Here is a 17,383-nt window from a genome sequence, read left to right as displayed (position 1 = left end):
ATTACATACCACTTGTAGCCTCATTTTTGCCACTCTTGACTGCTTTTTACCCATTTTAGTCACTTTCCATTCATTTTTTTGTCACTTCTCAAACATTTCTGCTACTTTCTGGCCATTTTTCAAATTTTTCTCCCCATTTTTCACCCATTTTTTTGCTGCTTTTTGACCGTTTTGCCACCTTTAACCTATTTTTATTGCTACTTCAAGCTGTTTTTGCCTCTTTCACCTCTTAGATTGTGGCTCTTGCAAAGGTTTTTTTTTTTTAAATTTTGCTCTTTGGTTGAGTAACACTGCTCTATAGTAACTCTAAGTTTATCCATTTAGCTCCATGCACAGCAGAGGTTAGCAAAGCAAATCACCTTTTTTTCTGGTTTATGGTTCCGCCTCCCCTGAAGCTCTGTGGCGCCCCCCAGGGGAGGCCCGCCTCACACTTTGAAAACCACTGCTTTAGAGCAACATCTGCTCCCATCCAGACAACATCTCTGCCAGGACAATGCTAAACCACATACCACATCCATCACAACAGCATGGCTTCACAGGAGAAGAGTCTGGATCCTGAACTGGTCTGCCTACAGTCCAGATCCTTCACCAATAGAAGACCCAGGACTGTTGAGCAGCTAGAATTCTACATCAGACAAGAATGGGACAACATTCCTCTCCCAAAACTCCATCAACTGGTCTCCTCACTACCGAGACGTTTACAGAGTGTTGTTAAAGAAGAGTTGGTGGCCCTGTCTCTACTTTTTAGAAAACTAAAGATTTAAATCTCCTTGACTGTTGGGTTGATAAAAATGGCTCTGTCATGGACTTTGGGGATCTACTGGATGATCAATCAACAAAAAATGTTGATTAAAAAGATGCTTGAAGACAGCATTTTCGCTTTGAACGTGCCTGAGTGTTTTGGAGAGCAGTCCAGTGACGCACAGGGACGAGAGAGAGAGAGAGAGAGAGAGAGTTGGAGGGAGGGATCAGGTTTCCTCAGTAAGCATCCTGCTCGCTCTGCTCTCTCTCAGTCACTTCTCTCCTCTCGGTGATGCTGGAGGATGCTGGATGTGATGCTGCAGTAGGAGGAGGAAGCTTCTCTCTGCTCTCTCTCTCTCGGAGAGTCTCAACCACCTGTCACTTCTCTGATCTGAGGGGAAACTCGCTCAAAGAGGAGACGAGAGGCGGAGACGCGCGTAATTCCTCTGTGCGTCCTCCCCGCGCCATGCCTCCTCTCCTCCTCCTCCTCTTCCTCCTCTCTCTTGGATGAACTTTCTCGCCGTTTTGGGGGGACGCGGCAGAGATCATGAAGACGACGCGGAAATGCCGCGCTCTGCTGTCCGTGGGTCTGAACCTCGTGGCTCTGTTCTTCTCCACCACTGCCTTCATCACCACGTACTGGTGCGAGGGCACCCAGCGCGTCCCGAAGCCCAACTGCAGCAAGCAGCGGCGACACAACTGCATCGATTACGGCGTGAACGAGACGGACCCGAGCAAGGTGCACTACAGCTGGGAGACCGGGGACGACCGCTTCCTCTTCCGCCGCTTCCACACCGGGATCTGGTACTCCTGTGAGGAGAACATCCACGAGGCAGGTGGGCACAGAACGGAGTGTGTCAGCCAGAAAGTTAGCTGTTCAGAGGCGATAATCTACGACGAATCTGCCCCAAAGTGCGTCCTTCTGGTGGTTTTAGAACCACTTTTAGATCCCAACATTAAAATCTGATTTACACTGAGTAATTTAGCCTCGTATTCTGAACATTTTCCACCCTTTGACACCAGACATTCGTGTTTAAATCGCAGCTTCTCTGGTTGAATCTCTCTTGAATGACAGCAGGTCATTCGGGTCATTTTTACGCACGCATCCAAGACAAATCTCCGTGCGTAAAACTGACATAACAGAAGTTTCAGCGCGTGAATGTGGTGCTTACTGTTGTTCTGTTGTAGTGTGGCTGGTTTATACCTCAGTGGGTTTATAAAGGCTGTCTGACTGCGTTTGAAAGTCTCCTAACTGCCCAGATGTGTCGTTTTAATCTGTAAATTTGTCGATGTAAAAAAAAAACACTTTTACAGGAAACTATGGAAATCCCAGCTCAGGTTTGAAACCACCAGCGTATTTTTGGAACCTACATGTTCAGTCATTTAGTTAATAACCCTAAAATCAATAGACAGCTGAAGGAATTTGCAGCAAAAACACGAAACAGTTTTTCAGACATAAAGATAACCATGGGGGATTTTCTGGGTTAACTGATAGATCAGACAGCTCACTTTGATGGATGACAAAGAAAGATTTGTTTCTTAATTTGACTTGTGGCTATTCCATATGTGCTGAAGAACATCATGAAAAGGGTTGGGGAGTTTTTATGAGTCCAGATCACACTCAGGAACATTAAAAATGTGCCTTAACCTTTTCTAAGCCTCCTTGTGTGAACACATACAGTAGAGAAGTCAAAAGGGCCTCTGACTTCTTATCAGAGACACTCTTGTGACTCTAAAACCCCTCATCAACAATATTTCATTTATAATTTCTCAGAGAGGCTCAAATTTCCCCTAAAACAGCAGGAATCAGTGGATTCATCCTCATCATGGTTTTTTTTGCACATTAGAGACCATGGACAGATCTGGGAACACAGGACTCTGAAGTCCACATTGTTGCTTACAAAGAAGGATGGTCGCCTCTTTTGCTGACCCCATGGGTCCCTCCATAGGTCTGGACCCCTCCGTAGGGCTGGGCCCCAGAAAGCTTTCTCTTCTTCCCCACAATCCTTGTCATAATGTCATGATTAGGGCTGTCAAAATTGACACGTTAATGCGGATTAATCCATCATCTAATTGATCTGATGAAAAATTTTAATGAAGTTAACCCATCTGCAGTGCAGAATGACTCAAAATCCCTGAAACGTCTCTTGCAAAGCATTTCGGGCAGTTTGTCCAAGTAGGGTTACCGTCGAGCATGCGCAAATGGGCCGTTGATCCGGTAGTGACCAACCAACTCAATATGGAAGACGCTAAACAGCACATTGGCCCTCTCGTTTTTTTGTTGTTTTTTTTTGAGTACAAGAAAACAATACAATTGAACGTGATTAATATAGATTAAAAATGAATGATATTTAATCATGATTAATCTAAATTGATCCACAGCAACCCTGTGATTAATCTGATTAAAGATTTTAATTGTTTGACAGCACTAGCCATAATCATCCAAGGTAGACTTAACATGAACTACCAGAGTGTCAAACGATGGTTTGAGCTCCTGGAGAAGAAAGAAGCTGGCATTATTAACCGCTTTTATTTGCAAGGGAAAAAGAACACTACATAGATAAACAAACAAAAATATTAGTTTTATATCGCACTGATCGTATTGTAGTGATTGTGTGTTTACTGATTGCATCATACGCACTTTTAAATTGTATTCAGGACTGGGCAGTAATATGGTAATACCATACCAGGGTATCAAAAAACAGCCGTGGTACTGCTTTAATTACTGTCATGAAGACGGTGCTGTGAAATGAGCGAATATTTATAATAAAGTCCTCAGATTACGTCTGAGGGGCAGGGAGGGAGGAAACGAAAGCGCCTAACTAGAAATCACTTAAATCCTGCACGTGTCACCTCACAAACATCGCGTTTTAGACTCGGAACATTTTGTTTAAGGTATGAAGGAAACGCCGGTAGAGGCGCGCTCTGATCACTGTGATTGCCCGTGCACGGCAGCAAGAGCTTAAATAATGTGTTATTTAAACACCTGGCAGTAATACCATACACCCATTGGAGAGGGTATGACGGTATTAAAAAATGATACCGCCCAGTCCTAATTGAATTATACTCATCGTGTTGTATTTTAGTGATCATATTGTATCACACCGTAGGAATCATACTGATAATGGTGTTTGTACTGATCACGTTTTTTTTCTATTGGTCGTGTCATATCATACTGATTGTACCGTATTATACAGATCGTGTTATATTGTACCTCTTGCATCGTACTGATCATATCATTTTGATCGTATCGTATTTTAGTGATTATATTGTACTGAATCTATCATAACATACTGATCGTATTGTAACAATTGTATGACACTGATTGCATCATTTCTTACTGATTGTATCGTACTGATTACATCGTAATGTACTGATTGTATTGCAGTGATTGGATCGTTTCATACTGATTACACTGTATCGTACTCTTTGCACCGTATCATACTCTTTGCACCATGTCGTACACATTGCATCATATTGTACTCGTCACATTTTATCATACTCATTGCATCATATCGTACTCGTAGCATTTTATCGTACTCATTGCATCATATCGTACTCGCTCCATTTTAATGTTCTTGTTGCATCATATCGTAATCGTTGCATCATAGTGTCGTACTTGTTGCATTTTATCGTACTCGTTGTATCATACTCTTTGCGCCCTGTCGTACTCTTTGCATGGTATCATACTCGTTGCATCGTATTGTACTTGTTGCGTTGTATCGTACTCGTTGCATTGTATCATACTCTTTGCATCATATCGTACTGGTTGCATCATATCATACTCATTGCATCACATCGTACTTGTTACACCGTATCATACTCGTTGCATCATATTGTACTGGTTGCATCGTATTGTACTCGTTGCATCATATAATCCTTGTTGCATTGTATCGTACTCATTGCATCATATTGTACTCATTGCATCTTATCGTACTTGTTACACCGTATCGTACTCATTGTATCATGTCGTACTCATCGCATCATATTGTACTCATTGCATCATATCGTACTTGTTGCATTGTATTGTACTCGTTGCATCATATCGTACTCGTTGCATCATTTCGTAATTGTTGCATCGTATTGTACTCATTGCATCATATCATACTTGTTGCATTGTATTGTACTCGTTGCATCGTACTCGTTGCATTGTGTCATACTCGTTGCATTGTATCGTACTCAATGTATCGTACTAATCGTATTGTACTGATGGTATTGTATTGATAGTACCATATTGATCTTATCGTTTCGTTTTATTGGAACCTTAATTACTGCATCATATCATACTGATAGTTTGGTACTGATTGTATTATATTGACAGTATTGTAGTAATCTTATTTTACTGATAGTCTTGTTTTACCTGATTGTGTCATACTCATCCTCTTGTTTCAGCCCCTGTGATTCCCTTCTGTTCTTAAACATGAATATTTGCTTTCATTTACTACATGGCCTATGGCTCAAGGTGTAAATCAAAGACTGTGCTCATGTAATAGAATTGACCACTCCTCAGGAGAGCTGGTTTACTGTGTTGTGCTGAAGAGCAGTCCTATGTCCCCCCTCCTATTCCCCCACTGGTTTGCAGTAACACCGCTCTAAAACTGCCCTGGCTGGAGCACAGAAACACCAACACGAGACATGTAGTCTCAGAGAAACACCAACACGAGACATGCAGTCTCACAGAAACACCAACACGAGACATGTAGTCTCACAGAAACACCAACACGAGACATGTAGTCTCACAGAAACACCAACACGAGACATGTAGTCTCACAGAAACACCAACACGAGACATATAGTCTCACAGAAACACCAACACGAGACATGTAGTCTCACAGAAACACCAACACGAGACATGTAGTCTCATAGAAACACCAACACGAGACATTCAGTCTCACAGAAACACCAACACGAGACATGTAGTCTCACAGAAACACCAACACGAGACATTCAGTCTCACAGAAACACCAACACGAGACATGTAGTCTCACAGAAACACCAACACGAGACATATAGTCTCATAGAAACACCAACACGAGACATGTAGTCTCACAGAAACACCAACACGAGACATGTAGTCTCACAGAAACACCAACACGAGACATTCAGTCTCACAGAAACACCAACACGAGACATGTAGTCTCACAGAAACAGCACAATGGAGAAATACACGGGCAACATGTCAGCAACTTTAATCATCTTTTGGCTGATTTAGAGTCATTTTGGTCAGACATAGCAGCGTGCCACTGTTTAAAATCATTGTGGAGAGGAACTGTTGGATTGATTCTACACCATGTGCACGTTATGCACAGCTCAGTGTTTGTGCACATGCTTGAAGCAAAGGAAGGAGGTGTTCTGAGATTCAGTGTGGTCAGACAGTCTGGACTATGGTAAGTCATGTGTTGGTGCACCCTTAATTATAATTAGGGGCTGTAAAGTTAGTATGAAGACAAAATGACTCAACTCTTTCTGCAGACGTTGGCTTTATGATGCTCCTTATTTTCTTATTTTAGCTCCCTACATAATGCTTTATGTACTTAATCCAGAAACAGCCAGGCTGTTTCCTTTTTATTGACATTGCCTTCAGTAGCCGAGTGTCTCACTTCTAAATCTTCCTCCTGATGGTTAATTTTCTGTTTTTACAGCAGTTATGGAACAGACACATCTGCAGCTCTGACTCTGCAGTCTTCAGCAGCATTCTTCTTTGTTTAAGAGTGATTTTCTTTTCAATCTTTCATTTCTGACCCTTGTCAAAGTTATGTAATGTGAATGAGATATAGACGAAGCATGCAGAAAGAATCTGCAGGCCAAGGTTTTTTATGTAAAGAAGTTTTCAGATATTCTGGGGGTTTCTGAAGGCTCCTCTGGTATATATTAGCAGCATGTTACTGCTCTGCACAGAGCCAGGCCTTGAACCCAGCGTCCTTGGAGAGAAACAAAACAAAGATCAGGGCAGATTTATTACTCTGGCAAGTTTCCGACACAGAGGTGATACACAGAGGGTTTCCACATAAAGAGAACGGCATCGTAATAAAATCTGATAACAAGACGGCATTTTATTACCGCAGAATAAACGTCTGCATCCATCAGCGGCTCTGGAGATGTTCACCACTTCTATTTAAGAGCACTTATCACTGCTGATTACTGTTGCTAGGATACTGAAGTTACTGACTGTAAGCTCTTTTTATAATTACTGCGTATGTTTAAAGAGAAAGTAAAGCCAGAGTTCCAGCTGAGGTTCATCTACACTATGAGGGATAAGACACGCCCACTCCCTCCTTCCTACTGTCCCTAATCAGCCACAGCATCATTCAGTCTATGCTGCTATGGGTTATGCTGCAAAATGAATATGTGCATCCTTGAGAAAAACATCAAATTTCTGAGTGCACCGTGACATTTTCACATACTTGTCAGTAAAAAAAACTCAGGTTACTCCTGAAAAACCCCGACATCAGTGAAGGACAGCAGACTAGTTTATGAAAACACAGGAGGGATGTTGTAACGGGGCCTGAGCAGAGCACTCAACCCTCTGAGACCAGCATGGACGTTTGTGAGAGGAAGTGGCACAGGCTATTAAAACTCATTTAACTTTTGAACCATGAATCGTAGCCTCTAATTTTTTCCCCCTTCTTAAAGCTAGCCGTCTAATGACTCTATCCATGCCTTTGAATTCCATACAGAAGTTTTTCTAGCAAGTCTGGAACTCTGGTGTCTTTCCACAGTCTTTAAAGATTGAATCCACACCAGGTATTCTGATATTGACTGTCTTTTAATCCATTCTTTTAATCTGTTTTCAGTTGTTTTAGCCGCTAGCTTTCAATTTCCATATTGCAGGGGTGTCAAACTCAATCACAGCAGGGGCCAGATTCTGGATTCAGGTCTAACCTGAGGGCCTAACAGGGTCACCTTTTTAACCAGAAACTGTCAACCTCGTTTCACCAGATATATATATATATATATATAAATGATGATAAAATAAAGATTTTGACATTTAGAAAGTTAAACAGAGAAGTTTAAAGGCTCACAATCTGAGAAAAGTCAATTTTTTCGTTTATAAAGGTCAAAACATGAAATTGAAATTGAAGAATAACGTTTTTTAAGGAAAACATATTAGAAAGAAAAACAAAATCATGAGTTTAAAAGGTCAAAATATGAAATAAAATTAGTTCTCATGAAATTAGAAGTCAAAATATGATTCAGATTTTTTAACTGTGAGTGTAAAAGGTTAAACTATGGGATTTTGAGATCAAAGTTAGGAGTTGTAAATATGACATAAAACACATATAATTGGTTAAAAACGTCAAAATATGAATTAAAATTTAGACGTATGAATCTTAAAGGTCAAAATATTATATGAGAGGTCAAAATTATGAGTTGAAATGATAAAAGTATGAAATAAAAGTCAAAATCCTAATTGTGAGATGCAAAATTGAAAAAGTGAAATTAACACCCAAATAAATATCTTTTCCCACATTCCTGACTTTTTATCTAAATATTTTTACTCCTTACTTTTTCAAATTTTGTGACTTAACAAGGAAATCTTAAATCATCAGGATGAATTCACATTTTTATACTTGAGTAAATCTGCAGACCTCAGACTGATGGGACAGTTAGAACAGAAATATCAGATCATCTTGCGGGCCGGATTTAACTGTTCCATGGGCCAGATTTGGCCCCCAAGCCTTGAATTTGACACCCCTGCCATATTGAATACGTTGTGTTTGGTTGTGTCAACCAATGGCAGGCGACGGCCTGAATAGTTCATAATGAAGAGAAAATGACACAGAGAGGCTGTGACGTGTCCCTCTGTGTCAGACAGGAACCGCTTCAGATAATGGCTCAAATAGAACAAATACAAAAAAACAAGTGCAAGAATGTTTTGTAAATAAGTGAACATTTAGTAGATGGAGGTAAAAATCGATACAGCGAGTATCGTGATAATCTGCGTGCCGATATATCCTATTGCGTCTTCAGTTATTCTCAAACTAATTGCTAATATGAACTAAAGTCTGTAACTCTGGACAAATAGCCTCAGTTACTTTTCTGTCCACTTGATGGTGCTGTTGCGCCCTTTGTCCAGTGAGGTCGGCAGAGGTGAAGGTCAGAGAGCAGGAGAAAGGTAGTACAACCAAGATGGCAGCACCAGGGGGGGACGTTAGGATGCAAGCAGGGAAAAGACAACATGGACGTGACACACGGGGTTTTCAAAATGAAGGCAAGGCTAATGCTAAATCAGCTAAACAGCTGAAAAATGGTAAAGGTAGCATTATACGGTATCACAATACTGTGTGTATTTAAAGTTGTTTAAAATCTCAATAATACTAAATCGTGGGGTAAGTATGGTGATAGTGTCGTATCATGGGGTCACTATTTCCTAACATTTAGCAGATTTTTTTGCAACAAAATGAATTTTTTTCTCCCATTTTTTGGCCCCTGAGAGATGGAAGAAACAGTTTGTGTAAAATATTCTTAATCATTAATTTAAACTGTGTCACACATAAAATTCTTTAAATGTGAATTTCTGATTAGTTTTTTTTTTGTCTTTATATCTTTTTCAAACTGGGACTGAATAAAAAAGGAAGATAGAACGAGCCGAAACAAACTTGTGATTGTGTTTTGAAGTGTGGCTTGAAGGAAAAAATGTAAATATTAAAGTCCTTGTAAAGTGAAATCCAAAGTGTGTGTCTGAACACTAGAAATGTTGGACTCTGGCTGCTGTAAACATGTGAAAACACTGAGATCTGTGTGAATGTGAATGCACTCTGTGTCTCTTCTCTGGCACAGAGCCAGGCAGCTGCTCTGATCGTGAGGTCAACATAAGGTCAAGGGGTGGGGCTAACAGGCATGAGGGCTTCCAATCAGATTGTTACATTTTTTAAATTTGAGAGGATCGTATTTCTCCTGAGTGGGCGTGGCTTCAGCTCATTCAACAGACACGCCCACACCATCCTGGAGCAGATTTGCATCATTTTTCATGATTTTGAAGTTAAATTTCGTAAACTTAGAGATGTTTGATTTGACTGAAATTTGATTTAAGGGTTTATAACACAGTGAGCTGTAATACAACAAACCTAAATACAGATTTGTTTTCACTTTACAGGCTCTTTAAGATAGAAAATGCTACGTTACTTTACCACGTAATGACTCTCCTCCAAGTTGCGCTTTAAAACACAATCATAACTCCGTCCTCGGCTTGTTCTCTCTTCCATCTGTCCATCTCGCTCTCTCTCTCTCTTCCTGCTAGAGCGCCCCCCGGAGTCTGGGAGCTTTTTGAAGTTTCTGGTTTTGAAGCTGGTTTGGTTTAGGGTCGTTTTGAGTGTGGAATCGTTTCAGTATTGCGGTTCATGGATTTGTTTATGATTCTTGGAGAGCGGTTTGTCAGTACCACCGTGTTTCTCTTATTGAAGTTCTTCCAGACTTTCGATTGTGTCTCTGAAGTTGGCTTTTGGAGGCCGCTTGCCCTTCTCGCCCACCGTAGTGTCTTCCCCCACTCTCTCCCCCAGTATTTCCTGTCTCTCTACAGCTGCCCTATCAAAATAAAGACAAAAAAGCCCTTTTTTAAATGCAACATCTCAGATTTTTCCTAAGGTTTTCAAAGACAGAGTCAGTCTTCATTTTCATAATTGTTACAGAGCCTGTCTTTTCATGGAGGCTGCCATAACTTCTCTGAAACTGAAAGACCTGCTGGCCTCCTTCTAAATACTACGTCCTGTTTCGGACTGAGGACTCGGCCCCTCATAAAGCGTACTTACTACACAAGAACCACCGTTTTGTTAGGCTTGATAAATTTCTCATACAGAGGGAGAAGTGCACCCAGTCGTGCTTTTAAAAGTCGTTCAGAAGTGATTCTGTCCTTCTCCTGTAAACTCCTGATTAACGGCATTAAACGGTGAAAACAGACAGCCTTAATGCTTTAAACCCACACAGGTGCTGTCACTTGTGTTTTTACAGATTAGACGTCCTCTCAGAGCACATGCTGCTCGTTTACGCTCTAATTTTCATTCATCCGGTTTAGTGAACTCACAGCGAACTCCCTCTGGACACGCTCCAAAAACACACCTGTACTGGAGTGAGTTTACCCGCTCTGGTGTGGTTTTACTTTGACTCTAATTCAGCTCTCAGAGCCCTCAGAGCGTTTGCTGACGCAGGTCGATAAGGAGTATGAAGAGGAAAAAATAGACGTAGGAGCGTGTGTGCAGACGTGGGGTTAAAACATAGAGGGGGACTTTGAGGAAAAGGTTGTTAAGATGAACACCGGCTCTACATTTACTCTGAGTTTTATCAACACTAACGGGTCAAACGAAGCTCTCAGCCCTTCCTCTTGACCCAACGCTCTCTATTCTGCAGCCGTACTCAGAGGCGTGCAACCGCCAGGCAGCAGTCCTAGTTTAAAGAAACTGCCTTAATAAGACACGCGCCGTCTTTATCAGAAGCCTGTAAATAAACGGAGTCAGGGGAAGGGCAGATCAGTTCTGGAGGAGAAACATTAAATGATGTTTTGCCTGAAGCGCTGACAGATCCGGGGTCGCCTCAGGGTTATAAACACCGTCTAGCAGAGCACATCTCTCTCCGTGTTCTGATGAACAGCAGGGACGCGGTCGGGATCCACAGCGATCACGCCACCGAAGGTTAAGATCAGAGACCTGCTGTCATGGCCACTTGGTCCAGGCTTACTAAATTCATTACATCACTTCAATCTGGCACGACCAATGGAGAGACGCCTAAGCTGGGCAGTAATGAGAACAGAGTCTGGAGCTCCAAGAACAGGCTTTAGTCTGCACAAAGTTCACTCCACGTCAAACACAGAATCTTCTCAACTTCTCTGTCTGCATCTGCAGACGCGTCACCTCTCTGCAGGTCACTTTAGAGTTCAGGAAATGTGCAGCTATTCTGCTGATAAAGGTCAGTGTCTTTGCAGCTCAGTTAAAACAGTATGCAATGGATGCAAAGATTTGTTGCAGGAAGGTCAAACTGCTCACATCATGGAAAGGTCCAACAAAACTGAAGACAGGGCTTTGAAGCCAAGTTTTTGACCGGCATGCTGAAAACTTTGTCTGGGACTAACTCCAGATCAGAGATGGAGCTGAGGAGGGTCAGCTGGAATATCCTGACAGTCTGCATGCAGTGACAATGGTCCAAGACCATCAAGTCTGTCATAGATCTTTGGCCTAGGGTTCTCTGGTACCCACTACACTTATGTGCATCCCTCTGCTGGACCATGGTTTTTGTTATAGACAGTCCATAACTAGCACAGAAGTCCAACAGCAAAGCAACACTCGGGTTCAGATCAGGCAGGCTGTTTCTCCCAGTCACCCCCCTCCAGGTTTCTCCATCACTGCCAATGTGAGTGTTGAAGTAGAGCTATAGACACCCCAGGTGAGAACCCCTCCAGTACCCCACCAAGAGACTCCAAGAAGGCCCCCATCTGGCGTGTCAGGTTACTGAACTGCTGTTTGGTGCATAAGCATGATCAACAGTCACATCCTCCCCCTGCCATCGTCAGTCGCAGGGAGGCGAGCCTCTCGGGGCTTGTAAGTATCCCCAAACCCACCGGGCACCTCCCACCCTGGAGGGTGAAGGAGAGAGTCCACCCCTCTCCAGGAGTTTGGTGCCGGAGCCGGAGCTCTGTGTGGAGGTGAGCCCAACTATATCGAGTCGGCATCACTCCTTCACCACCAGAGAGGTAACGTTCCACGCACCGACGGTCAGTCTCACCACCAAGGCTGCTGACGTCCCCGCCACGCGGTGTGCACTGCATGCAGCCATCATACCCATCCCTGTAAGTAGTGAGTCCACAATGGGACCCCAATGGTCTGGAGCGTCATGGAGAGAAGCCCGGCCACCAGACACTCGCCTGAGAGGGCGCCTTGTCTGGACGAGGTATCTGGAATCCCAAAATGCTGGTTCATGGTGGGTTTTTGAATGCTCTGTCTGGGCCCTCCCCAGCAGATTGATTTTATCATTGTTAGTGTAGTGCAAGTTTATTCCCAAACTAACCTCATAACACTTCACAAAGTGGGCAGGTCTAGACGTACTCTTGGATGTTATTAGGACCTAAAGTCCATGAGCTCAGCACTAGCAGTATTTAGCCCCGTTACAGTGAGAAAACATTCCCTTTAATGGGCAGGAACCCCAAGCAGAACCAGACTCCTGTTGAACAGCCGTCTGCCAAAAACACGCTCCAAAATGTGTGTTTTTTTTTTAAATCAGGCTGTGAACGTGAATATTGTGACACGGGTGTGGGCGTGACCTCTGCTGTTCCTGCAGACAGCCTCTAGTGGAGGCTGCTTAATGGTTCAAATGAAGAAATGCCACAGATGGAAAGTCACTAAACTTAGGACAAACAGTAAAGAAATTAGTGTTTGGTAGGTAATTTCTTAATTGTAACAATGCTTCTTAGCTATAGATCTTCTACCACTAGAACGTCTGTTTACTTCCTGTTATCTGGCGCCATAGGTGCTGTCAATCAGGAGAGGTACCAGAGGCTCCATGGCAGAATAAACTGTTTGGCATTAGCAGAGAAGATTTTGCAGATTTTTGCAGAATTTTGCTGTTTCTCAGTCTTCAAACCAATAAAAGCTGCATTTCTACGTGTGCATATTTATTTATAAATCAAGGTGACTCAAAGGAGAATGCAGATCATTCTGTTCTTATTCAGATGGATGTGATCCGGCTGCAGGATGCAGACGGGACCACAACTTTCTGAGTTCTGGTACGTTAGCTTCCGTTCCATGAAACCATTCAAACTCATTACAGCAGCAATAAGCCCTGAACATCATCAGATCTCACAGTAGAGCTGCTGGCTGCAGGGAGCGATGAGGGAGTGGCGTAAAAGTGAGCTAAAAATATCCCAAAAACACATCTGAAACCACCTGAAGCCTCTTTAAATGACGGTTCCATTACTTCCTCAGAGATGGGAGCGGGATAACTGGGAGTGTTGGGGTAATTGTCGTCTTTTAGGGCCGTTTCCTCCAATGTAAAGCAGGTAGGAAGAGGAATACTGATGCTGCTGTTAGTTAGCGGTGTCAGCAGGTCACAGATGAGTCCGCTCCTTCTTTAATTACATTTTAGATTCATGTCCTAATCAGGCGCCGAGCGCCTCACCTTTAACTGCAGCTCAACAAGTCATGAACACGTTTTCTGCTTTTACTCTAACTTCCCCCGAGCTCTAACCTTGAAGACCTGAATCATTTCTGCTTCTGAAGAGTTTCTCTGCAGTGTTTGATAGTGCAGCTTTTAGAAGAGGGAAGCCATTGATGCTGCACAAATCATCCTTTTAGAGAGTGGGGATAAGATGAATAAAATGTGAGAACTTTGACCTCACAAATTACCCATTAACCACATGAAACAGTTTGTTTCCCACACTTAAACAGCAGCTTTTAATGGTCAAACTTAATTGTCAACTTTTATTTTTTCTATTTCCATTGCCCCTATTTGCAATTTTGTGTCCCCTTTTTACATTTTCTTGCCACTTTTAATCCATTTCTGCTGCTTTAGCCCATTTTTACCGCTTCTTGTAGCAACTTTTCAACCATTATTGACACTTTTATCCAGTTTTTGCCATTTTTCACCAGTTTCAGCCACTTTTATCCTGCTTCTTTGCAATTTGTCACACATTTAATCTGCCTTTTGCTATTAAATGCCAATGTTCCCCCATTTTCTCAGCTTTTTACAGCTTTTTTGCCCATTTTTGTCACTTTTTACTCATTTTTTGTAGCTTTTTGACCTCCTGTAACTCAATTTTCGTGACTTTGCATCCATTTTTGCCACTTTTCACCCAGTTTTTTTTCATTGTATGCCTATTTTGCCCCTTTTCTCCTCATTTTTTGCCACATTTTTGCCACCTTTCACTTATTTTTATTGCCACTTTAACCCATTTTCACCACTTTTCACCACTCAGGTTGTGGCTCTTGCAAAGGCATGTTGGCTCTTTGGTGGAGCAGGGTTGAGTAACACTGTTCTGTTGAGATGGAGGATGGCCAGGGCGTAGCTAGGGGTTTTGGGCCCCCAGAAACAATTTACACAGACCCCCCCCCCCCCCCCCATAGGACATATGTTGAGTCTTTTATACAAATATCTCTGCATTTTAATGTATTTTTGAAACATAATTTCCCCATTTTTGAGCAACATTTTTACTATGGTTAAATTTAAATTTGCTTGCAATATTTCACAGCACTGGACTACACCTTTGGACATTTTTAAGGGAGGAGCAGTACTGCATTTTACTCTGTTTTATGTGGATTTCAGATTGTTGAAAAATGCATTTGCAAGAGCCAGAGTCTAAGTGATGAAAGTAGCAATTAAGACAGGTTGAAGGTAGCAAAAATGGTCAAATAGTGGCAAACACTGAGAGAAAAAGTGGCAAAAATGGGTGGGAAGTGACCAAAGAATGAAAATGGTGGCAAAAATGGTTCCAATGTGGCAAAAAATGAGTGAAAAGTGACTAAACTGGCCAAAAATCAGAAAAAAGGAGAGAAAATGGGCAAAAAGTGGCATTTAATTGCAAAAAGCAGCTTAAATAGGCAAGAAGTGTCAATAAAAAGGCAAAAAGGGGCAAAAGGTAGGATAAAAGTGTCAAAAAGAAGCGGCAAAAATGGGCTAAAAGCGACAAACACTGGGAGAGAAACGGCAAAAAAGGGCAGAAAATGGCAAAAATGGGTGGGAAGTGACCAAAAAAATGAGTTAACGGTGGCAAAAATGGTCCTAAGGAGACAAAAACGTGGCAACAAATGAGTGAAAAGTGACTTATTTGGGAAAAAAGCATCAAAGTGTGGCAAAACGGGAAATAAGTGGCATTTAACTGCACAAGGCAGCTTAAACAAGCATTGAGGATCACTGCTTTAGTCACTTTTGATTTAATAATGTCACTGCTAAGAAAAAAATAAAGTACACTTTTAATAGCAGGCTTCCCATGGGCCCCTCCCTTCTGGATCTCCTAACACTTGTGCATCAGCAGCATAAAGCTCTTTTTAAATACGTTTGGGAGGAATCCCTGCTTCTGGGAGGCTTCCATTTTTCACCACATATCCTGCATTGAAATAGGCTGTTTAATCCATCCATGTAGGCTAAAAATGCCTGAAATGTTCCACTTTATTCATTTATTCTGCATATTTTATGACTCTTAAAGTTCAGGCCTTTGCTCCTGTCAGTGAACTTTGCTGGGACGGTTTGAAGAGACAGCTGAGCAGGATGATCCGGGGGTCAGATCCTGGTCTAACTGAGGGGAACCAGAGAGCGTGGGGGATCGGTGATGTGTGGGGATCGTGTTTGTCACGTCCTCCATCACTGTCAGGAGGCCACTTAGAGAAGATTTAAGACGGAGCTACAACTCCGACTCCAAAAAATCTTTTTCAGAGGAGAAAACAGGATGAAAGAAAGTTCCGAGAATACCAGAAGTTAAATCTGAGAGTCTTCTGAATTTTTAATCTGCTCTCTTACATAAAGAGGTTCATCAAAGTCAACCCGAGTTTTCTGTGAATTTCAGACTTCAGTTGTTCTGAATGTTTGGAAGTTTCCAGAATCAGAGGCTTTAAGTGGAATTCATGCTCAACACTTTGCATCACAGAGGAATTCCTCTTATCCTTAATGTCACCCCATAAGTTCAGATAGTGATAAAGCTGAAGTCATCAGGAGGTCTGGACACCAGAAAGAGCCGACTTAACCCTGAGGGACTGTTTTCTTATTACTCACTCTCAAGCTGCTTTCATACAGTAGCTATAAAGAAATATTTAACAATATTAACGATATTCTATTCTACCATCACTGAGCTATTTTTTCACCTACAACTGACTTAAATATTTACAGCAAATATTCATTAAATTTTAAAGATTTAGTTTCTTTAAATGCAAGTTTTTGGTCATGATGCCACCATGTTTTTGAGTGAAAAAACAGAAAAATGAACTATTTTTGGTAAACTACATACAAAATCTTTTTTTTGTGTGTGTGTGTGTGTGTGTGTGTGTGTGTTGAATTATTAAAGCCTGGGAAATGTCAGTAATGAGCAGCAACACTGATTTTAATGCATTATTATTTTTTGTGCAGTGTCAAATACTCACTCTCAAGCTGCTAGGTGCCAAAAATGCACTTTTCATATGGCAACGATTATATATATATATATATATATATATATATATATATATATATATATATATATATATATGTTTCACTCTACTGTTATTGAGCTCATTTTTTCAACTACAACTGACCTAATTATTGATATCAAATATTCAATAGATTTTATGGATTTTAACCCCTTGAATGCCAGTTTTTTGTCATGATACCAGCGTGTTTTTAAGTAAATAAATAAAAACAACTGAAAAATGAATTATTTTTAATATACTACATGCAAAGTCATGTTTTGTGTTAGATTACTACAGACTGGGGTATGTACGTGATGAGCAGCATTATAGATTTTTATGCATTTCTATTTTTTGTGCAGTGTCAAATACTCACTCTCAAGCTGCTAGGTGCCAAAAATGCACTTTTCATGTGGTAGCCATAAAATACACTACATTAATATTTGATTATACTTATTTTTGGCTCATTTTTTCACCTACAACTGACCTAGTTATTGATATGAAATATTCAACACATTTTTATTTCTTCAGATGCCAGTTTTAGATTACCCTGCCACCATGTTTTTGGG

At 41.4% G+C, this 17,383-nt stretch overlaps 1 protein-coding gene across 1 annotated transcript in view; it reads left to right on the top strand.

Annotated features, from left to right (window-relative positions):
• Positions 1-1,121: 1,121 nt before the first annotated feature.
• The window catches only part of gsg1l (gsg1-like), a 57,134-nt gene continuing 40,872 nt past the window's right edge, over positions 1,122-17,383 (top strand). The window contains exon 1 of the mRNA XM_041778164.1: positions 1,122-1,577. Coding sequence (XP_041634098.1) covers positions 1,289-1,577 — 289 coding nt within the window. The 5' untranslated portion in view covers positions 1,122-1,288. The remainder of the gene's footprint in view (positions 1,578-17,383) is intronic.

The sequence above is a fragment of the Cheilinus undulatus genome, linkage group 21 (genome assembly GCF_018320785.1).
Source record: "Cheilinus undulatus linkage group 21, ASM1832078v1, whole genome shotgun sequence".
Lineage (NCBI taxonomy): Eukaryota > Metazoa > Chordata > Actinopteri > Labriformes > Labridae > Cheilinus > Cheilinus undulatus.
This window is presented reverse-complemented; position numbering and strand designations above follow the sequence as displayed.